Genomic DNA, 25,203 nt, shown 5'->3' with positions numbered 1-25,203 from the left:
AACCAACATTGTAGTTAACATTATCATGCTATATTAAAGACCTTCATATCATCTATACAGACATCGAAAAAATTACTTTTACTATAGGTCCTAGCAGAGCCCAGTTGGACCCGCAAGACTCACCTTGAAGAGAGACGTCTGCGCAGAAACTAACTGGATCCGCAGGACCCACCATGCTCAGAGACGTGACGTCCTTACGCGCAGTACGCAAGCTGTTCCCGCAGGAAATGCCTCCCAATGGTGAAGGACTCCGCCTGTTCCCGCAGCGGCGGATACAAGCCATCAGGGAAGGCCACCCGCGCAGCAAGGCTACACGCACAAGGCACTTAGCTCTCATTCAGTGTCACCTGAAGGAATGAGCAAAGCCGGGAACAATCCCGCCCAAAGGCGGGAGGGGGAATACTCCCGCCCAACTAAGCCAGTCCGTACGATACGGGAAGATCTTCTGTACTGTACCTGACGAGGTATGGGCAAAAGATCTGACCAAAGATACGACAGCTTATTGACAACAGTATGGCGAGCAGCATGCTCTTGTACTGTATGTCACTATTAGCCGCTGCCTACTCACCAACTCCTGTCATACCACGTGCATAGCCGGCAGTTGGTGGAAAAGGAATAGTACACAGCAGGCCTGGTCACTGTCAGCCGCTGCCTACCCACCAACTACCAGCAGGGCACGTGCGTAGGCCACAGTTGGTGGAGCAGGAACACTATTCAGCCGGCCACACCTCCTTGGAAACCTACCTTCGGCTATAAATACCCCAAATGGTATGATCATATTATCATCATATTATACCTGATATCTGCTCTAGCAATCTCTTAATATACATTTATATTTAAAGAGCAATCTAGTCTGATTCTCACGCCGGAGGGTGGTCACAAGGAGGAACCCCCCCTTCTCAGTGACAAGCTCACGGTGTCTGTTTTGCAGGTTATCAGAAGAACCATCTTTTCTGGGTCTAACCCCTAGTGGGAAACATCTATCTAACCCCCAGGTTACCCGTAATCTGCCCGGGGTCCGGTTAGTGTTTCTTCAGTAGTTAACATTATCATGCTATATTAAAGACCTTCATATCATCTACACAGACATCGAAAAAATTACTTTTACTATAGTTTACTTTAAAACCCGATGCAAGATAAAAACATCTAAGGATCTGTGCCAAATTTTTACTAGAGAAAAAATAAAATATAAGAAAATTTTAGTTTTAATTTGTTTTGTTTTGAACATTAATATTTTTACTAGATACTTATTTAGTAAAAATTTTGCAAAAAAATAGTCCACGTCACTATTTTGTCACATCATTGTCCACATCATAAAAGGCTAAAGAGTGTATACTCCGTTAGTAAAAGGTTCGGTAAAGGAAAATAAGTTGAAAGTTGCGACTGTCGTGGTACATTTCTTAAGTCGAGCTTAACACCAGCCAATGAATTGAAGTTGAGATTTTTAAAATCCAGTATCCTTGTTAAGTAAAAGAAGGGTATATATTAATGCGACGTATTTTGTTAAAGGAAAAACTAGTTGAAAATGCGTAAAAGTTATAAGATGTCAAATATCTTCAATAGAAGTGATTTAATTTATTAAAAAAAAATAACATAATGAGAATATCCAACATGTTTGGTCTCATATTGCAAAAAGAAGGCTGTTGTAAAGATTTGGTAGTTTAGCAAGCAATGTACATCCATCATTATCAATTATTATTATTCAGTTTATAATTTAATACAAAACAATCATGATTAAGAAAACCTTAAAACCAACATCGTGATGTGAGGTAGTTATCCAGCTTACCAATGACTTTAACATTAAGTTACAACATTCAAAATCTAGACTATAGAAAATTTATGTTTCTTACCTAAAACATATATATTTTCATAAGTTTTATCGAATATATTCGATGTTTTGGTAAAATTTATACAGTATTTTTTGAGTTATGATGATTTAATGTTGTTTGGAAAAACGTATTTGATGTATAGTTCATGCTTGATCGATCGAATCTTTATCAAGTCCGATTTCGAATATTAACTCGATGTTTAATAAACTGAGTTATTTTTATTATATTGAAACTAGAAATTTTATAGCGTACGTAACTTTAAAACGTTAGATAACAATTATGCATGTACTGATGAGATAAGAGGCACAATAATCATACATTTAACTTTACTCCCCCATCCGCTCTATCATGTTAAAGTCGTTTTACTCAATTAACCCCTCACGTATCACCATTGTGCTCGGTTATTATCGGCAAAATGTTTGTATTCATACTTATTATGAATTAGTGATTAAATGTGTAACGAGTCTTTAGAATCACAAGATTAGTTCATGTGTTTTTGTTTGTTTGTAAGATGAATCATGTGAGTGATATTATGCAATGATTTCAACTTATTTGAAGGTTAGAGAATGCCAAGTGTTGTGTCATAGTTGTAGGTGTTCACGGCACCTAGTACCGGAAAAAATGGGGCCTTCTCTTACAATCCGGTGCTCGTTTACAACGGGTTAAGTTTTCTTGCCCTTTGGTTGTAAGCGTCTTAGTTATTCCTTGCATTATACATGTATAATTTGGTGTGCGTGCTTCTAGTTTCCTTTTAAGCATTACATAATATGAATTACATCAAAATACAATTTTCAAACATCATGATCAATAGAAATGCTATGTATTTAGGGGTGTTTGAGATTACGTTTTGGGAATAATTATCTTATTATAATGTTGGTGTTTACAGAAACGCAAATAATTAGATTATATGTAGTGAAGGCTATAAAATATGGAGATTTTTGACACATAGCGCCACGTAAGCAGATGGACTATTTTTATTTTAGGGATGTAATGATTTGTAGCTCAAAAATCGCCCCCCTCCACTTATTTTATTATTAATTTCATCACACAACTGACGACAAAAGGTGTCCCCCCCCCCCTCAACTTATAGCCCAAAAATCGCCTAGGGGGCGGTGTTCCACTTAAAAATAGCCCAAAAAACCTTTCTTTTATCGTCCACTACATATAGCCGATACTAGCATTTAGTAATCCACATGAAAATAAAAAATGATGTATGTTTCATGAAAATAATATGAAACTTAAAATCTGTTGTATTTGAATTATGCTTTCATTGAAAATATTTGGGAAATTTATTGCCGGTTACCAACCCGATAACTGAGAAAGGTGTTTCATGGAAAGCAAAGGTAGTAATGATTATATCACGTTTCTAATGTTCAAAAAAGCCAAAATGATACAAGAGATTCCATGTTTGCTTATTAACCAAGATACCTATGATTCAAATCATGCATTTTTCTCACACTTTTACACTATTATTAAGCTTGTGTCATGGTAGAGTGTAGGGGGTGTGGAGCCTTGCCACGTTGGCAAGCTAGGCACGAAAGACTGCAACGCCTGGGCACGGAGGGGTGTATAGGGGTTGAGCGCACGGAGCATCCTGCTGGCATGGGATGGAATTTGTTTTTATTTATTTTTAATTAATAGTTAACATAAAAATCAATCTTTTAACATTAATTTTTTTATTACTCACCTCACCGCATTTCATATTCGTGTACACACGTCTTAGTGAAAGGTGAAATGGGAAACCTCTATTGCGTATTTGACACCCCCCCCCCCCCCTTTTTTTCATATGTCACATTCACTATAAACTAGCCTAGATTGACTACATTATTATTGCCACATCTTTATACTTGACTATTGTGATATCTGCTAATCAAGAGCTAGTAAGAAGAATGTAATTTTGTTAAATAAAAAAAACCGGAAAAAACCTTGACAATGATATACAACAACTCATGCATAGTAATGACTTTTTATTTTAGTATGTTGCGGTTATAAGTGGGAGTTGAATTCAACCCACCAAGTATGAGCTTTAAACTGGACAGTAGCTCTACTTTTTTAATTATGTGTCATGAATACCGGTAACTATGGCGTCACACACCCTAGTACTCTTATCGTCTGTTAAGCCACTCACATTACGTAGTTGGTCCATACATTACAAACCAAGCACGAGTAAAGATTGATTTTGTGATTTAGAAAGACGATCAATACGTTTGGGTGTCTGTCATTACTAGGCGACCTACAATATATCTCTCGATATGCATTTAAAAGAATATGTTTAACTAAAACTTGTTTCCACAAATTCAAAAGCTTTAAACAAAACCGAAGTAGTGTATTGTTGTTTTTATCTTAGATACACGTAGAAAATGGATGATCAACGATTCTAAATGGAATATATGTTGCACACTTGTCATCTAACTATATCACCATGGGTACATTTGTTGAAGATATGTGAGTGAAAAGCTATGGTCGTGTCTAACATGCATTTTAGCCTACATTGATGGGGTTATAATATGATATAAGAAAAAAAAACATAGATGCACGACTATGAAGTTGCGTATCTCATGCATATAGAGTATAGACACATTTGCCTCTTAACATAGTTATAGACTTATAGAGTATCACACACCACACTTCAACGACAACTTTAATTATTTTCTCTCAAATTTATCTACGAAAATATCATGTGAAACTTTTACTTTAAATTATAAGACTGATGTAAATTTGCAAGTTCTTTGATAGCAATTTATCGTGGTACGATGACAACCATACACACACCTTATCATTTTATTACATGAAATAGAAACGAAAATAAGCATCAAGGTACTGAAATAGAAACGAAAATAAGCATCAAGTTACCAAAGCCTTGGTTTACAATGATAATTATTAAGAAAACATAGTTGATTCATAACTTCTAATCATGATAAGGTGGGACTCGTATAAATGAATTTAGTCAAACCTCGTGACTTTGAAAAATCAGAATCAAATATCTAATGGTTATAAATTGAAGCAATATTGGAGTTCTTTTGACTTTTAATATAGTGTGATCTTGAAGACATAAAATAATCGTTTATTCTCTTTGCAGTCAATATTAACTTGTAAATTGATTATAGAATGGACCCAGGTGATGGTCGTGAGTCGTTATTCATGAAATGAAAAAAGAAATAATAGATGCAAATCTCAACTGTCTTTTAAAATATGATTTGCTGAACAAACGTAGTTTTTTAGCTCATAATTATTAAACAATTACAACTCAATACCTCTCTTAATATGGAAAAAAAATGCATGTTGGTATATGTGACTCATATGCGTAATTTTATTTTCATTATTATATTTATCATTTAGAAAACATAGCTTTCTAAATCCACCTCTCTTAGCACGAAAAGATGCATGCAAATATTATATGATTTTTGTTTTTATAATACATGTAATTTTAAAATTATAGCTTTCTAAATCCAGATTATTGGACTTCTTTTATGTATCTAATTTCAATATTTCAAGTTCAAGAACCGGAATACAATAATAATTACTCTAATGTTAGCATAAAACTCTAGTTATTTGTACGTTTATTACGTTAAGATCAAGTTATTTATATTTGATTCAAACACACACACACACACACATATAGAGGTGGGTTAATGTACTATAATATCTTGTTGTACATTACGTACGCCACCTTCCAGAGTGTTGGATTAAAAAACCACGGGGTGACAGTTTCGCAAATAACCTAAACTAATTCATGATCAAAATCGTCGATAGCAAATCTATTCTGAGCCAAATTCTGAACTCACCGCTCTATTTCATTCAATTTCTAAACCCTAATCAGAGCTTAAAGTATAACATCTTTAAAGTCAAAAACCAAAATCAAAATGAAACGTCGTTAAACATCAAGAATCTTCAAAATTGATCAAAAAATGATGATTTAATCAATCAAATTGATGTGTAGAAGGATTTAGATTCATCAATCGATTATAAAATTGCAGAATACTATACTCAATTGAGCTTTGATTACGGTTTAAAATACCACGTTTAAATGTTCTAAACAAAACTGAAGACACTAAAACGTTCTGACCAAAAACGAACACATTTAAACGTTCAAGTTAAACGTTCTGAAAAAAAACGAACACCTTTAAATGTTCAAGTTAAACGTTCTGACAAAAAACGAACACCTTTAAACGTTCAAGTTAAACGTTCTGACAAAAAACGAACACCTTTAAACGTTCAAGTTAAACGTTTTGACAAAAAACAAACACCTTTAAAACGTTTAAAGTTAAACGTTCAGAACAAAAAAGTTTAGAAGTTCAGAACAAAAAAGTTTAGACGATTTGTTTAGAAGTTCAGAACCTCAATATGAAATTAACCAACCTTTAAACGTTCAGAAGCTCAGATATGAAATTAAACTATTTGTAACATGAAATTGAACGCTAAAATGACTTCATATAATCTCGAAATCATCAATCGACCATCGATTTCAACATATGAACAAATCTGGAATGTATTTAAAGTTCTACAAATGTGTGTCTGCAAATGGTGTATTTCAGTTAATTCAATTGAAGTGGTGATGGTGAAGGAGGTGTGCTGATGTCGGCGAGTGGTGGTGGAGACGGATTGAGGGAGAGGGACGGAAAGATGAGTGTGATTGTGATTTGGGGTTTCTGAAAATCAACGGTCTCAAAGTGTCGCGTACATAATGTACGATAAAGGATTATTGTATTGGATCTTTTATATATATATATATATATATGTTATTTATGAATATGATTATGAAACTTGTATTATATACTAAAATCAACCTAGAAATTGCAAATATTTTGTGGCCTAGTGGTAGGAAGACTTAAGTTTTTCAGTGAAGACTCAAGTTCGATTCACAGTTGTGTTATTTTTGGTGGATTACGACAATGAATGATTTGAACTAGGACTTGTAAGGTTGTCAGTTTGAATCCCAAGCCCACCCGAATTTTAGTCCCACTGTATGTTACACCAGAGAGTTCTGCTCTTGTGGCGGCACAACGGCTGTTAAGTGGCAGTCGACAGTATGGTTTCTCGGGGGGAACGCTCAAGCCAAATTCTGAAGCCAGCATGTGCTCGGTTAAGACAACATAGTCTGCCCAGAATGACGTAACGGTACTCTCCAATTTAAAGAGTGCGGTGGACTAAATAGAAGAAAGTCGCCGTTTAAAAAAAATAGTTTAACACACCCTTCTAAAATTGGATCTATTTTGTTTACTGAACCAGGGAAAGGAAAAGCATGAAGTCAATCCAGGGACCAATGGGCTTCAAATTAACCAAGCCCAAAATTCTCCCTTCCACTCTATGGTTTCTTTGGGCCGGAATAAACTATTTATTTGAATATTGTGTTTGGATAACATCCACTTGGTTTAAAGCCAACATTGCCCTAAGTAGAGGGGCATAAATCAGGTCTTTTCAAATACCTGGGTTCGGGTATAGAATCGGGTTCGGTATGATCGGGTATTGGAAAATCGGGTATTACTAATACCCGGGTTGGGTTCGGGTCCGAGCATTGTCTCTAAAAATCATACCCTATGCATCGGGTTCGAGTCAGGTATAGAATCATGTATTCTAAAACCGGGTATTTAAATACCCTATTTATGGGTATTGAAAAAACCCTATTTTTGGGTTATTTTGGCTTTTTCCAGGTATATATTGGATTTTTTAAGGAGTTACAATTTTTAAGGGTATTTTCGGGTATTTGAAAAATCCGGTTTCGGGTATTGGAAAAACCCAGTTTCGGGTATGGAACCAATTCCGGTTTTTGGGTATTACGTGGTATAAATCAGGCCTGGTTCAGGATACGGATTTTGGTACTGAAATGATACCCTATCATACCCTACGGGTAGGGTCGGAAATGAGTTTGGGTATTAAAAATCCGAATATAAAAAAACCGGTTTCAAATATTTTTTTAGGGTCTGATTCCTTCGCCCTCAAGAACTAAAAACCACAAGCAACTTGCAACAAGAACCACAAATATAGATTTTTTGATGCCACGTCATCCAAATTAGATTCTGCATGGACCCACATGGCAACTCAAACAGCCAATCACAGCGTTCTTTCTTATACTCCTATATCCTTTCAGATAAGCCCCATATCCCTTGCATTAACACCATCCATCTTCTTCCTCACAAACCTACTCATCCTTCATCACCAAATCTTTATATTTACACAAAACACAATGGCTTCAACTGCGCGTGCTTCTTCTGCCATTGCAGCTGTTGCTTTCAGGTAACTTCATACTTGAATTCTACTATGTTCATTATATATATATATATAACTCGAAAGAACTAATCGTAACAAATTTTTTTTTGAGTTTTTTTACACATACGTATGTAGATTACATATACGAAAAAAATTACAGAATATTTTACGCACCGAGTCGACTTATTATATACGTGTAACTGACATTTACACGTCGGTTACAATTTTTTTTTTTGAATTTTTTTTACACATACGTGATATATGTAGATTACATGTACGTAAAAAAAATTACAGAATTTTTTACGCACCGAGTCAACTTATTACATATTTGTAACGAATGTTTAAATTAGTGGAATTACTGTACATCTTTATTATCTCTGGTACTTTAATTTTTTAATCATATTTAATCTAAAACACGTAATCTAATTTATTTAATTAAATGTATGGTTAAGAATGAAATTATTACGTTCTTAAAACTAACAAGGATCTCAAAGTATCCGCCCAGATATATATATATATATAGATATAGATATATAGAATACTAATTGTATCAACTTTGTGTGTGATATATATATATAGATATAGATATAGATATATAGACTACTAATTGTATCAACTTTGTGGTGATTTTATAGCTCACAGAAAAATGGATCTATTGTTGGATCAACCAAGGCTTCTTTTCTTGGTAGGAAGAAACTAAGAGTTAGCAAGCTTGGTGCACCATCCGGTTCACGATCTGTTGGGACCGTGTGCGCTGCAGCTGACCCCGATAGACCCATTTGGTTCCCTGGCAGCACCCCACCCGAATGGCTCGATGGCAGGTTCGATCAATTCAATTATATAAGTGACATACATCAAAATCTTTAATTGTGTTTTTGTGATCCTAATGTTTTGTTATTTTGTTTTAATAACTTGCAGCCTCCCGGAGACTTCGGGTTTGATCCTCTTGGTCTAGGTAAGAAAGACTTAAATAAAATTAGAAAACTGTATTGGTGAATAATATTTTATATGTGTTGACTGAAAACCACATATTTTAGAGCATTCTCAATCTATCCATCATATTATGTGAGTGTGTGTACAATATAAGGAGCTGTTTTGGTTTAGGGTGCTGCGAATGAAAAAGAGAGATAATGTTGTTATTTTTCGGTATATTTAAAAAGTTCCAGTAGCATGCTATAAATTTTTTAATATTTGTTGAAAGTGACTGGGATCAAAAGAAAGAGAAAATATAATGATACAAGTATAAAAAGAATATTATTTAATTGAATAGTTGAGAGAAAATAAAGTGGCTTTTAATGTAATTTTGGATTAAAAGATAGGAGAAAGAATATGAATGCTCTTATATCGGGAAATTTGAATGAAAACAATAATTAATGATAAAGCTAACGCGCTAATGATGATGTTGAAACATCAATAACTATTCTACTATTGAAACTACCGTTAGAATAATAACAAACGGACTTAAACTTAAATGATAAATCAAATGATAATAATTATAATAGATAATAAACTCGGCTAATATCATGATTAAAAACTTTAGGATCTGATCCCGAGACTTTGAGATGGAACGTGCAAGCCGAACTAGTACACTGCAGATGGGCAATGTTAGGTGCAGCCGGGATCTTCATCCCCGAATTCCTGACAAAAATCGGAATCCTAAACACTCCTTCATGGTACACTGCCGGTGAACAAGAATACTTCACCGACAAAACCACACTCTTCCTCGTTGAGCTTATATTTATCGGTTGGGCTGAAGGAAGAAGATGGGTTGATATCATCAAGCCCGGGAGCGTTAACACCGACCCCATCTTCCCCAACAACAAGCTAACCGGGACCGATGTTGGCTACCCGGGTGGACTATGGTTTGACCCACTCGGGTGGGGAAGTGGCTCGCCCGCAAAGCTCAAGGAGTTGAGGACAAAAGAGATCAAGAATGGGAGACTGGCTATGTTGGCTGTGATGGGTGCATGGTTCCAAGCCATCTACACTGGAACCGGACCCATTGACAACCTGTTTGCTCACCTTGCTGATCCGGGTCACGCCACCATTTTTGCTGTAAGTGAAAACTTTTTATTAGGCTATGTACTTATGCTCATATTATTTTTTAAATGAGTTTGGATTTGCTAACTTTTTGTGTGGTGTTTTCAGGCATTCAAGGGTTAAACATGAAGAAAAAGATGTTGGCAGGAGGATAGATTATAAGGGTTTTTGCAAAATGATGATGCTTGTGTATTATTAGAATGAATCCTATCTTATCTTTACTGTAGAGAATTTAATGCAATGTACAAATACCTCTTAATTAATTTGAACTAAAAAATGCTGCATATATGTAAGGTAGGGGTGCAAACGAGTCGAGCCGCTCGCGAGCTACTCGAGATCGGCTTGTTAAAAAGCTCGATCTAGCCGAGCTTCATCTAGCCCAAGCCCGAGCTCGAGCCTAAAAGTAAGCTCGTTTAATAATCGAGCCTAAGCCCGAGCTTCACTTATCGAGCTCGAGCCGGCTCACGAGTCTAAACAAGCCTATCATTTATATAAAATTTAAAATATATATTCAATAATAATTAATTAATATATATAATGTTATGAAAAAAAATAAAAATAACTAAATAATATATAATTTTTTTATACATAAAATTATAATAGAAAAAATATATAAAAGCAACTTTAATTATATAAAAATTAATTGATTGATAATAAACGAGCCGAGCTTGAGCTTGAGAATCTACTCACGAGCTCGAGCTGGAGCTTTGAAAATAGAGTTCGAGCTCTATGTAAGTTAAACGAGCCGAGCTCGAGCCTAGTCAAGATCGGGCTCGGCTCGTTTGCACCACTTCATGTAAACTTGTATGTCATTATAACATGCTCTATCAACATGCCATAAAGGTCAAACCTTGTTTAGCTACCCACTAGCATCAAGTTGTTTTATACTGATCTTGAGATACCTGTATTTCCTTATAACATGCTTTATCAAACTACACATAATGGGAGCTAACATTATCCAATCGTCCGTACTTACAATTATGAATTTAACAAGTCTTTCTCATCACACAAGTTGTAAGATGGATTGCAGGATATCAACAACCGAAAGTCAAGAAGAACCCTATTACAAATATAATTGTAGTTGTAGGCACATACATTTTAGTCATTCAAGACATAATACAGAAATCTTTCAATATACAATGTGTTCAATATTTCATACATTGTAAGTAAAACATACATTAAGGGTATGTTTGGTTTGAGGTAATGAAATGACGGGGGAATGGAATGGACAAGAGAATGAAATGGATCATTACCATTCTTTTTTCTTATTTGGTTAACCTATAGGAATGAAATCAATTATTAATATTTATTGTTTGGTATCTAAAAAAATTGTATAAATGAAATAGAAATAATAAAAACACTTCTATCTTAAAATACTTTTTAACCAAAAAAAAAAGAAAACCCCCCTACAATGGGGACGGTGGTAGCTCCGGCGACGAAAGTGGTGGTGGAGGTGGCGGCGGCGGTTGCAGCAGTGGTGGCGGCGGCGGCGGTGGCTATGGTGGTGGTGCCGATGGTAGTGGTGGTGGTTATTAGGTGGTGGTATTGTTGAAAAAGTAGGGTGAAGAAGGAATGGAATGAAAAAAAAAGAAGGGGGTGAGAAGGAATGGTTTTGATGGAATGAGATTCCATGTGTAATAGATGATTTCATTCCATTGAGCAACCAAACACCACTTTTTTTTTCCCACGTAATGAATCATTCCATTCTTACTGTCATTCCTGCATACCAAACGCTACCTAAGGGCTTGTTTGTTTCACGGATTTGGAATTGGAATTGGAATGGAATGACATGTTTGAGAATCCCTATCATGTATTTGGTTGGTTAATATGTATTAAAATTGTAATCTTCTTAATTCTCGGTTTTTTTTAAGAACGAGGACAACGAAGCAAACGTTTTAGTTTTTTTACTTTTTTATTTATATTTTGAGTTATGATTTTTTTTGGAGAGGTTATTAATATTATTAACAATAAAAACCCCTCCAAAAAATATTCAAAAAAATTAATAAAAAAATCAAAACTCAGAATATAAATCAAAAACGAAAAATGTAAAAAAAAAAACTAAAACGTTTCCGCCTTTGCTCTCGTTCTTAAAAAAAAATAAAAAATAAAAAAAACCCGACCCGAAACCCGTTTTGACCCGTTCCGACCTTGACCCATTCCGACCCGGACCCGTTCTGACCCGAAACTTTTGACCCTAACCCATTCTGACCGAACCAAAACAACCATTTTTTTAGTTGACCCATTCCGACCCTAACCAGTTCCGACCCATGACCCGTTTTGACCCAACCCATTTGCCACCCCTGGTGATTAGGGTTAATAAAGCAATCCTTTATTTTCCATAAAATAAAGGAGTCTTCCGTGGGTGTAGTCGGAGTCTTCTAATCTATGACGGCTTCGATTTTTGCGGGATCAACATGAATACCCTTGTCGTTGACGATGTGTCCCAAAAATTGAACTTCCTCTAGCCAAAATTCACATTTGAGATTTGGCGTAAAGTCGTTCTTTTCTTAGGACTTCGAGAATGGAACGCTAGTGATGCTCATGTTCGGCTTTGGATTTAGAGAAGATGAGAATGTCATCAATAAAGAAAATAACGAATTTATCTAGAAACGGTTTGCAAACGCGGTTCATGAGATCCATAAATACCGCGGGTGCATTGGTTAACCCGAAGGGCATGACCAAAAATTCGAAATGTCCATATCGAGTACGGAATGCGGTTTTTGGAATGTCTTCTTCGCGAACACGCAACTGATGATATCCCGATCGAAGATCGATTTTTGAGAAACACGTTGCGCCTTGGAGTTGATCGAAGAGGTCGTCGATTCGTGGTAAAGGATAACGATTTTTTATAGTAAGTTTATTGAGTTCACGATAATCGATGCACATGCGAAATGAGCCATCTTTCTTTTTCACGAAGAGGACGGGAGCGCCCCAAGGAGAGGAGCTTGGACGAATAAATCCTTTGTCGGAAAGTTCTTTGAGTTGGTTTGATAACTCTTGCATTTCCGACGGGGCTAAACGGTAAGGAGCCTTGGCCACGGGCATTGCGCCGGGCACAAGATCGATTCGAAATTCAACCGGACGAATGGGTGGAAGACCTGTAACATCATTTGGAAAGACATCGAGGAAATCACAAACAATGGAGATATCTTGGATTTTTCTTTCCTTGGGGTCTTTTACCACCGCTTGGGCTAGGAACGGAACATACTTTTGGCGTAAGTATTTTTGCGATTGAGAACACGACATGAGATTGAGCCTTTTAGGAAACATTTTGCCGTAGACCTTGAGAGTTTTACCGTTGACAAGCGGAATCCGAATGAATTTATCATAACAAACGACTTCGGCACGGTGCAAAGATAACCAATCCATGCCAACTATGACATCGAAACTTCCCATTTGCATCGGAATGAGATCGATGGAGAATTTACGCTTACAAAGAGTGAGAGAACAATTACGAAGGACCGAGTTTATGGTGATAGAATTTCCATTGGCGACTTCGACAGAAAAGGGTCGAGAAAGTTTAGTGCGAGGTACGGCAAGAGTAGATTCAAACTTTAATGAAATAAAACTTCTATCGGCACCCGTATCAAATAATATAGAAGCCAAACGCTCGTTCATTAAAAACATACCGTTCACAACATCGTTTTCCACTTGAGCTTGATTAGCATTCATCATAAAAGCTCGTCCTTGGTTACCGGAATTTCCTTGAGGTGCATGAGGTGGTGGAGGAGGAGGTGCTTGGATAGCTTGCATGGGTTGGATGAGTGGTGCATTGAGTTGGGGAAGTTGAGGTTGGTAGGTTTGGACTTGGTAGGCTTGGGTTTGATAGTAGGGTATGGTTACGGTTTGGGCTTGGTTTGCAAAAGTGAGTCGTGGGCAATTGTTGCTCATTTTGGGTCACCACAATTAAAGCAAGCTCGGGGTTGTTGAGTAGGGTTTTGCGGGTAAGGTGCAAAGCGGTTTTGGGTGTTTTGTGGAGTGGTTCTTGGTTTGTTGGGTTGAGTACGTTGTGCGGAACGACATGTGTTATTTAGATGGCCAAAACGGTTACAAATGGTGCAATGGCGACAAGGTAAGTGAGATGGGTGATGAAGTTGACAATTGTTGCATAATGGAAAAGTACCGGTATAGGGTTTTTGATTTTGTGGGGGAGCTTGGGGTTGTTGTTGCGGTTGCGGTTGGGTAACGACATAGTTTCGGTGGTTTTGTTTGGGTTTTTTTTTGTTGTTGTGGCGGGAAGAGTTTGAGTAGTTGATGGCTTGAGGTGGTGGGTCAACTTTGGCTTGAGGTGCGGGTTCGGTTTTGCTTTTATCACTTTTCTTCTTGATGGTTAGGGTACCCGCCTTAACATGGTTCTCCGATTGCGCACCGGCTAGAGTAATTGCATCCTCAAGGTTCTCGGGTTTGCTACACATGACTGAGTCCCGAATTAGCATGCGTAAACCCCCGATGTATTTGTCGATTTTACGTTCGAGCGGGGTAACCAAATGAGGTACAAGGGGTGCTCAATTCATGAAAATGGAGCGAGTAAGCGGCATTATCACCACTTTCTTGTTTCAATTCCCAAAATTCGGCTTCAAGCTTTTGGAGCTCGTGTTTGGGACAAAACTTCTTCATCATGAGTTCCTTAAGTTCGGTCCATGGAAGCGCCATGGCAATTTCCGCTCCTTGGAGATGCATAACACTACCCCACCACGTAAGAGCAGTTTCCTCAAACATGCTCGAAGCAAAATTAGTTTTCTTCGCTTCGGGGCACTCGCTGTGTCGGAACACACTTTCCATCTTTTCAAACCATTGCAACAAGGTAGTCGCACAGTTCGTACCAAGGAATTTGGTTGGGTTAGCACCGGTAAATTGTTTATACAAGTAGGGAGCGGGTGTGGGTTCAACGGGTGCTACAACGGGTGGAGGTTGGTTTGCTTGCAAGTGAGTTAGGAGTTTGGGAATCATAGCGACGACTTGTTCGGCTACTAAAGCGGCCATCTTGCGTCTGGAGTCCTTTCGGTAGTGGCGTCGTAGCGGAGACATTCTAAAAATTATAAAGAATTGTAGTGAGTTTGAGGGCATTGAGTTTAAAATAGAAGATGTATGTAACCATTTTTTTTACGTGAATCCTAGTGTCATAAGGATGAGAATGTTAGTAGAAATAAAGTTTATACATAAACCAAATGATAAAAACGTATATATAAGTATATGTTTCAAAGTTTCGAGAATTTAAAATTTGGACGTTTTGAAGTGTTGAAATTTGTATATAGTCGGAAAAATCGTGCATGAACCACCATGATTTGATATTCCAAAAAAAAAACAACAAAATTTCTTGTAAACATATATATAGTTGGGAAAATCGTACATGAACCACCATGATTTGATATCCCGGCAATAAAAACTTGAGTAAAAGTAATATATATGGAGTCGAACACGTGCACGTATCACCGCTTCTTTCATGTTGTTGACTCAAATCATGATAATAACATACAATAAAACGGAGATACAACGAGATGTTAAAAACACTTGTCCACGTATCACCGTGGCTTTTATGTTTTCAACACCAAAAATAAGGAGGCGACCGGAACGCTCGCATACGACAACTTAAAGTGTCGGCTCATATAACTCGAGTTGCTTGACCTAGAAACCAACACTAAACCCAATCATCCCAGGTAAGTAAATCACCTTTGATTCTTGGAATCTTTTTGTCAAATGATCGAATCAAGTGTTTCGTTCCCTACGGTCGTCACAAAACAAATTATAGAACCTAGCTTTAAGGAGATTGTAAACAACGAGATCCAAGTTAAGCTTGTAATCCATAAAACACAATATAAAAACTAATGTTTTGTTTTAAGGTAAAAATACCTTAGAATACTATTGAAAGTGTGTGTATGTGTACATTTATGATGAGATATATTTTTAAACAAGTTTATAAATAATTAATAAATGCAATAAACAATCAAGTAGGGTAAACACGTATGAGCACACGTATAGGGACCCTAGAGCATAAACTATACTAGGCTGTTACGTCTAACCACCTATCCTATAGTCGATGGCTCTGATACCAATCTGTCACACCCCGACCAATGAAGGCGGAAACGTCGAGGCGCGACATGATTGCTCATTGCACAATGACACTATAAAGTTACCATATTTAAACAACTAATTTAAATCCATATCATCATAAATAACACAACAATTGTTCATACAAAATGCCAAATAGATAGATAAACAAATAACTTGTTCTTTTATTTTCTAATATCCTAAAGCCAAGATAATAAGTTTCTTCAAGTAATCCAATCAAGCTAACATCAAACCTGTAACATTGCATAAAATAGAGTTTGTCAACACGGAGGTTCGTGAGCAATTTTCATAGTTTTGGACAATAAGTATATAGTATGAAATCCACAACTAGTATATGAAAACAATAAATAATAGCAACAATTTAGATAAAAAAACCGTCAATAAGAATACATTGACGACAATAATGAAATCGTCAATAAGAATACATTGACGACACATTTCTATATTGTCACACCCGGCCCTGAGCGGCGGAAACAGCCGGGCGCGCGCGAGTGGGGATTGATAATTAAGCACGGGCCATTGCAAACATTTAAAGATTTTCATTGCGCATGAAATGTTTAATACAATACATTACATTGTTTAAAAATTACATAAAAACATCCAAGTATAAAAACTGTTGAAGATTTCCACGCCATATCCCCATGCGCGGCGGGAACAACCACGCGCATCGAAGGGATAGAACTAAAATCTTCCAAAAAGCTAGTTTAGATGTTCAGCGTGAGGTGCTCTAAGTGTGACTCCATGCGCTACCTAATTATCTCCTGAAAGACACGTAAAAACATTTGAATCAGTATAAACTGAGTGAGTTCACAAGTTTTTGCAACTTGATAAATCGTATTGCATCATAATCATTCTGAAACATAATTCTGGTAGCATCATTAAAGCACAAGCTTGGTAAAACTTAGTTATATCAACATATTCTGATAAAATCGTTCCGCGGGTTACGCGCGAACATTTCTGGGAACTGTGCTCGTCTATGCAAAGTGGCGCTGCCACTACGAGCTAAAATAAGTAATACCGTCCCGCGGGTTACGCGCGAACGTTTCAGGAACATGTGCTCGTCCATGCAAAGTGGCGCTGCCACTACGAGCTAAAATAATAATTCCGTCCCGCGGGTTACGCGCGGACGTTGTGCCGGAAAACAAGGCGCTCGTCCATGCAAAGAGGCGCGACCCCTACGAGCGGGCTCAAACCCATAGTACTGCCCCATGACCATACTAGGCACTCGTCCATGCAAAGAGGTGCGACCCCTACGAGTGGGTGGATCAAACCAGCAGTCCCTACCCTTAGAGTTCCAATGGTAAAGTGATCACTTACTCGAGTTCTAGCGCACATACATCGAAAACCTTAGATAACCGTTCGCATTGCTCATCATGAAATATAATTTAAACACATAATCGCTTGCATAGCTTGTAAGTATACCATGATAAAACATTATTTAGGTACGTGTCCCTCGCCCCGAAAATAGTTTAAAATAGTGAAAATAGTGAAAATAGGGGCTGTGAGACTCACCTGAGGTTCTTGTTAAGGGATTAATCGAGATTCGGGTTTTCTTGGTGTTGGCCTCGGAATCGAAGGTCTAGTAACAGGATCGGAGCTGGAAACAACGGATGCTTGGGAGAGGATTAGTGCAAGTTTGTAGTTCTTTGAAGTGTGTTTTGGGTGATAATTTAGGTTACAAATTTATAGGCAAACTCAAGGGAACACAATCCCTTGCTTTAGGGGATTGAAATCTTTTCATATCTAGGTGTAATGATGATAAAGTATGGAAATTATTATTGTTTATTGTTTACTTAAAAGTGGAGGAGTGGATAAAAGATCTTGATTTGATTTGGACAGGACATGCAGGTCTGGGGTTGGTGAGAATAGGGTGGCTGACAGTTGACTTTTCATGTTACAGTGTGCTTTTTCAGGTACTTTTGTCAGTGTACAGTAAAAAGTGGAAAATCTCTGAAACACGCTACTGTTTCCTTTTGGGCGGGAGTAATCTCCTTATGTCTGGAGAATAGACTAAGTGTTCTGTGCGCATCACTTTGTGCGCATAGCTTTCTGCGTGAAGGACATTTCTTTGCTGCGGGTAGGTGCGTAACCTTCTCGCAGTTAGGGGCATTGAGTTTCATTTGTAGATTCTCCAGGTGGTCTTGGTATTTCAACATAGTGATCAGTCATGTTGAAGTCAATTCCATCTTGGAGCTTCAGACAAACTAGCTCTCAATGTTCCCGCCATGCGGGGAGGTTAGTTCCCTTCCGCACGCGCATAAACGATCTAGGATGCACCCGCCTTAGCATCATGCGGGATGGTCAATCCATAGACAACATAACGTTAAGTTACATGAAAACATAAAGCCAAAGCATTCACGCATGGCGCATATAACATATGCTCACGCTGGTTCTTAACATGGTGCGCTCGCGCAGGTTGCACATAACAAATGCACGCGCTGACTAACATGGCGCGCTCGCGCAGGGCGCACATAACAAATGCACGCGCTGACTAACATGGCGCGCTCGCGCAGGGCGCACATAACAAATGCACGCGCTGACTAACATGGCGCGCTCGCGCAGGGCGCACATAACAAATGCACGCGCTGACTAACATGGCGCGCTTAATATTTACAATCACCTAATTATTAGGTTGATTACTTAGTTTAAGGGATTGGGAATTTACCGGGTGTCACATTCTCCCCTCGTTAAACGAATTTCGTCCCGAAATTTAGGAGACGTTGCTGGCAGAAGCCATGCTCTGAAAGAGGTGTGGGTATTTCTTGCGTATTTGGTCTTCTCTTTCCCAAGTGAATTCAGGCCCACGCCTCGAGTTCCATTGAACCTTTACTAACTTGATTTTGCTCCTGCGTAACTTTTGTTCTTTCCAATCGGTTACTGCTATAGGTTCTTCTATGAAGTGCAGCTGTTTGTCGATGTGAATCTCTTCCATCGGCAAAATCAACGTTTCGTCAGATAAGCACTTTTTGAGGTTGGACACATGAAACGTATCATGAACTCCACTGAGTTCGGCGGGTAAACGGAGTTTATAAGCAACCGGACCGATCCTTTCCAGGATCTCGAATGGTCCAATGAAGCGCGGATTCAACTTTCCTCGCTTGCCGAAACGGGGGACTCCTTTCCATGGAGAGACTTTCAAAAGTACTTTATCCCCTACTTGAAATTCCAATGGTTTCCTTCGCACATCTGCGTAGCTCTTCTGTCTGTCGCGCGCTGTCTTAAGGCGTTCCCTTATCTGAAAAATCTTGTCTGTTGTTTCTTGGATCAATTCTGGACCAGTCATTTGCTTGTCACCTACTTCAGCCCAGCACAGTGGGGATCTACACTTGCGCCCATACAAAGCTTCGAACGGCGCAGCCTTAATGCTTGTGTGATAGCTGTTGTTGTAAGAAAATTCAACCAATGGGAGATGAGTATCCCAGCTACCTTCGAAATCGATTGCGCACGCGCGTAGCATATCTTCCAATGTCTGGATTGTTCGCTCGCTTTGCCCATCCGTTTGAGGATGATATGCCGTACTCATGTCAAGACGAGTACCTAAAGCCCCTTGTAACGATCTCCAAAACCTTGATGTGAACCGACTATCTCTATCAGAAATGATGGACACTGGGACTCCATGTTTTGAAACTACTTCTCGAATATACAGTCGGGCTAACTTTTCCATCTTATCGGTTTCCTTGATCGGCAGGAAGTGCGCTGACTTAGTTAGCCGATCCACAATAACCCATATTGTGTCATAACCCCCAGGTGTCCTTGGCAGTTTGGTGATGAAGTCCATAGAGATTTGTTCCCACTTCCACATGGGAATTTCTGGCTGTTGAAGCAACCCTGATGGTTTCTGGTATTCAGCCTTTACCTTCGAACACGTCAGGCACTTACTGACATACGTTGCGATGGCGCCTTTAAGATTGGGCCACCAATACAGCGTTTTAACATCTTGGTACATCTTGTCTGCGCCAGGATGTACGGAATACCGCGTCTTGTGAGCTTCGTTCAATACCTGCTCGCGCAATCCTCCCTTGAGAGGGACCCATATGCGGTTAGCGAAATATAGATTGCCGTTCTCTTTAAGTTCCAAATTTTTAACCATACCCCCAAGGCATTCGTTTTTAACAAACTCTGGTTTCAAGGCTTCTTGCTGAGCGTCTCGGATGCGGGTAGAGAGATCTGCGCGAATGGTCAACCTTAGAGCCTTGACTCGTAGCGTTTTTATTCGCTCCTTCCTACTTAGCGCGTCTGCTACCACATTCGCCTTTCCAGGGTGGTACTTAATCTCACAATCATAATCGTTCAACAACTCCACCCATCTTCGTTGCCTCATGTTTAAATCCTTTTGATCAAATATATGTTGAAGGCTCTTGTGATCCGTAAAGATTATACACTTTGTACCATAGAGGTAATGGCGCCAAATCTTTAGCGCGAAGACAACCGCTCCAAGTTCCAGATCATGCGTTGTGTAGTTCTTTTCATTGGTCTTGAGTTGGCGCGAGGCATACGCTATGACTTTGTCTCGCTGCATAAGGACACATCCGAGTCCCTGATGTGAAGCGTCGCAGTAAACGACGATGTCGTCCGTCCCCTCGGGCAGAGACAAAATTGGCGCACTACATAACTTCTGTTTCAACATTTGAAACGCTGCTTCCTGATTTTCGCCCCACACAAACTTCTTGTCTTTCTGAGTTAGCGCGGTCAGAGGTAGAGCTATTTTGGAGAAGTTCTCAATGAAGCGTCGATAGTAGCCAGCTAGCCCTAGGAATTGCCTCACCTCAGTTGGGGTTTTTGGCGCTTCCCAGTTTTCGATGGCCTTGACTTTAGAAGGATCAACGTGTATTCCTTTCTCGTTTACAACGTGACCGAGAAAATGAACTTCTCTAAGCCAAAACTCACATTTGGAAAACTTCGCATACAACTTTTCTTTCCTCAACAATTCCAAAATCAATCTCAGGTGTTGCTCATGCTCGGCCTTGGTCCGTGAGTAAATCAGAATATCATCTATAAACACAATCACAAACTTGTCCAAGTATGGTTTGCACACGCGGTTCATCAGATCCATGAACACAGCCGGCGCATTAGTTAGCCCGAAAGGCATCACTAAGAACTCATAATGGCCGTATCTAGTTCGGAAGGCTGTTTTCGGCACATCTTCCTCATGGACCCTAAGTTGGTGGTATCCGGACCGTAGATCTATCTTCGAATAATAACTGGATCCTTGCAACTGGTCAAATAGGTCGTCAATCCTCGGTAAGGGGTACCGATTTTTGACTGTCAGCTTATTCAGCTCCCTGTAGTCAATACACATTCTGAACGAACCATCCTTCTTCTTAACAAACAGTACTGGAGCTCCCCAAGGTGAAAAGCTTGGGCGTATGAAACCCTTATCCAATAGTTCCTGTAACTGATTGGATAGCTCTTGCATCTCAGATGGAGCTAGTCGATAAGGCGCTCGAGCTACTGGCGCAGCTCCTGGGACTAAATCAATACGAAACTCGACTTGTCGCGGCGGCGGTAATCCGGGCAAATCTTCAGGAAAAACTTCTGGAAATTCGCGCACTACTGGTAAGTCTTCAATTCTTCGCTCATCTCCTTTCTTCTCTACGACATGCGCCAGGAAGGCGTAGCACCCTTTCCTTAGGTACTTTCGCGCCTTTAGGCACGAAATCAGTTTCGTCGCAACTCCCCTTCTTTCCCCTTGAATTACCAAGGTTTCTCCGTTCAACAGTGGAATCCGAACCTGCTTCTCATGGCAAATAACTTCCGCGCGGTTCTCGACTAACCACTCCATACCTACCACAATGTCAAAACTTCCCAAGTCTATTGGCAACAAATTAATATTGAACCCGTGACCTCCCATGACTATTACACATTCTTCAGTTCTTTCGTTCGCGCATAACTGCCTACCATTGGCTAGTTCTATAGTATAAGGCGTGTCTAGCCTACTGGTTGCTAAGCCTAGGGAGTTTTTAAACTCAGCAGATATAAAACTTAGGTCAGCGCCAGTATCAAATAAGACAGATGCAAAATGTCCGTTAAGCAAAAACGTACCGGTTACCACATTCGGCTCTTCTTTAGCTTCGCCTGCGCCGATCACAAAAGCTCTCCCGCGAGCTTGGTTCCCCTTTTGCGGGCAATCCCGACTAAAATGCCCTGGCTTTCCGCATGCGTAGCAGTTGTCACTGGCTCCAGCTTCTCTGACACGGCAATTCATCGTCTTGTGCCCTGGTCTGCCACATTTGGCACATTCGATTCTTGCGCATTCACCCTCGTGGTGAAACTTGCATTTGTTGCACCATGGGCGAGGCCCGCTGTATCCTTTTCGTGGTGGCTCCGCGGCCTGAATCGCGTAAACCCTTGCGCTTTCCTGCTTCTTGAACGGTGGCTGCTTGGTGTCGGACCCTCGGTGGTGAGAGTTCCATTTCCTCTTGGGATCAGAGGTTCGCTGCTCGATTCCGCGCGTAGTCAACATACCCGCACGGATCGTATCCCTTGTAAGGGTAATGGCCCGCGCTACCGCCTCATCAAAGGTTGGAGGCGCTGCGGCGTTGAGCGGAACCCTAACAACAGGAGGTAACCCAAAAATATACCTCTCGATCTTCTTTTCCTCCGTGTTTGCCATGTCTGGCACCAACTGGCAAAGTTCGTTGAACCGGTTGTTGTAGGCGTCGATATCCGTTCCTACCATGGTGTGGTTCCAGAATTCCTGTTGTAGATTCTGGATTTCTGGCGCGAGAGCAGAACTTCCTCATCATCATCTCCTTCAGTTCCTCCCAGGTCTTGTGGAGAGCAACTTCTCGCCCCAATGTTTTCGTTTGAAGCTTCCACCAAGACGAAGCTGCCTCTTGGAACATGCAGGTCGCGTAAAGGACCTTCTGGTTCTCACTACATCCGCTAATGGAGAGAACTGTCTCCATCTTGTCAATCCAGTTGTAGAGCCCAATGGCCCCTTCGGTTCCCTTGAATGGCCAAGGCTTACAGGCCATGAATGTCTTATAGGAGCATCCTTTGTCCAAGGCTCCTGATTCGGGTTCTGGGGTCTCATTCTGACGACCCTGACTTGATTCGGCCTTGCTGGCCTCATGTGTCGCAATCGCCTGCGCGATTATTTCCGCGAGTTCCTCAGGTGTCATGGTAATTCCTTTGGCTTTAGTTGGAGGCATTCTCGCTTTAAAAGAGTGGAAATATATTAAACTTAGCGCATGTACTCTGAGCACATAATGTTATCATTATTTACTAGACAGTGTGACCCGTGTTCCTAAGTGTGTGTATAGTTTCTTTTGAAAATATTTTCTTTGAAAAATATTTCATGCGATTCCCCAACGGTTATAGTCTAGGTTAAAACTTCTTTTCCTAGTTCGCTATAACCAGTGCTCTGATACCAATCTGTCACACCCGGGCCCTGAGCGGCGGAAACAGCCGGGCGCGCGCGAGTGGGGATTGATAATTAAGCACGGGCCATTGCAAACATTCAAAGATTTTCATTGCGCATGAAATGTTTAATACAATACATTACATTGTTTAAAAATTACATAAAAACATCCAAGTATAAAAACTGTTGAAGATTTCCACGCCATATCCCCATGCGCGGCGGGAACAACCACGCGCATCGAAGGGATAGAACTAAAATCTTCCAAAAAGCTAGTTTAGATGTTCAGCGTGAGGTGCTCTAAGTGTGACTCCATGCGCTACCTAATTATCTCCTGAAAGACACGTAAAAACATTTGAATCAGTATAAACTGAGTGAGTTCACAAGTTTTTGCAACTTGATAAATCGTATTGCATCATAATCATTCTGAAACATAATTCTGGGTAGCATCATTAAAGCACAAGCTTGGTAAAACTTAGTTATATCAACATATTCTGATAAAATCGTTCCGCGGGTTACGCGCGAACATTTCTGGGAACTGTGCTCGTCTATGCAAAGTGGCGCTGCCACTACGAGCTAAAATAAGTAATACCGTCCCGCGGGTTACGCGCGAACGTTTCAGGAACATGTGCTCGTCCATGCAAAGTGGCGCTGCCACTACGAGCTAAAATAATAATACCGTCCCGCGGGTTACGCGCGGACGTTGTGCCGGAAAACAAGGCGCTCGTCCATGCAAAGAGGCGCGACCCCTACGAGCGGGCTCAAACCCATAGTACTGCCCCATGACCATACTAGGCACTCGTCCATGCAAAGAGGTGCGACCCCTACGAGTGGGTGGATCAAACCAGCAGTCCCTACCCTTAGAGTTCCAATGGTAAAGTGATCACTTACTCGAGTTCTAGCGCACATACATCGAAAACCTTAGATAACCGTTCGCATTGCTCATCATGAAATATAATTTAAACACATAATCGCTTGCATAGCTTGTAAGTATACCATGATAAAACATTATTTAGGTACGTGTCCCTCGCCCCGAAAATAGTTTAAAATAGTGAAAATAGTGAAAATAGGGGCTGTGAGACTCACCTGAGGTTCTTGTTAAGGGATTAATCGAGATTCGGGTTTTCTTGGTGTTGGCCTCGGAATCGAAGGTCTAGTAACAGGATCGGAGCTGGAAACAACGGATGCTTGGGAGAGGATTAGTGCAAGTTTGTAGTTCTTTGAAGTGTGTTTTGGGTGATAATTTAGGTTACAAATTTATAGGCAAACTCAAGGGAACACAATCCCTTGCTTTAGGGGATTGAAATCTTTTCATATCTAGGTGTATGATGATAAAGTATGGAAATTATTATTGTTTATTGTTTACTTAAAAGTGGAGGAGTGGATAAAAGATCTTGATTTGATTTGGACAGGACATGCAGGTCTGGGGTTGGTGAGGAATAGGGTGGCTGACAGTTGACTTTTCATGTTACAGTGTGCTTTTTCAGGTACTTTTGTCAGTGTACAGTAAAAAGTGGAAAATCTCTGAAACACGCTACTGTTTCCTTTTGGGCGGGAGTAATCTCCTTATGTCTGGAGAATAGACTAAGTGTTCTGTGCGCATCACTTTGTACGCATAGCTTTCTGCGTGAAGGACATTTCTTTGCTGCGGGTAGGTGCGTAACCTTCTCGCAGTTAGGGGCATTGAGTTTCATTTGT

The 25,203-nt window shown here is 39.7% G+C and overlaps 1 protein-coding gene across 1 annotated transcript; it reads left to right on the top strand.

Moving 5' to 3' along the window:
- Positions 1 to 7,970: 7,970 nt before the first annotated feature.
- On the top strand, positions 7,971 to 10,364 carry LOC143607516 (chlorophyll a-b binding protein, chloroplastic-like). The gene is made up of 5 exons (XM_077082941.1): positions 7,971 to 8,063; positions 8,672 to 8,860; positions 8,957 to 8,991; positions 9,577 to 10,091; positions 10,185 to 10,364. The coding sequence occupies exons 1-5, from the start codon at positions 8,014 to 8,016 to the stop codon at positions 10,197 to 10,199; spliced, it is 804 nt and encodes a 267-aa protein (XP_076939056.1). The 5' UTR covers positions 7,971 to 8,013; the 3' UTR covers positions 10,200 to 10,364.
- The last annotated feature ends 14,839 nt before the right edge of the window (positions 10,365 to 25,203 follow it).

This window comes from Bidens hawaiensis, unplaced genomic scaffold, assembly GCF_021521415.1.
Source record: "Bidens hawaiensis isolate Kalapana, Puna unplaced genomic scaffold, B.hawaiensis_p1.1 tig00083191_1, whole genome shotgun sequence".
Lineage (NCBI taxonomy): Eukaryota > Viridiplantae > Streptophyta > Magnoliopsida > Asterales > Asteraceae > Bidens > Bidens hawaiensis.
The sequence above is the reverse complement of the archived record's forward strand: the minus strand, read 5'-3'. Positions and strand labels throughout refer to the sequence as shown.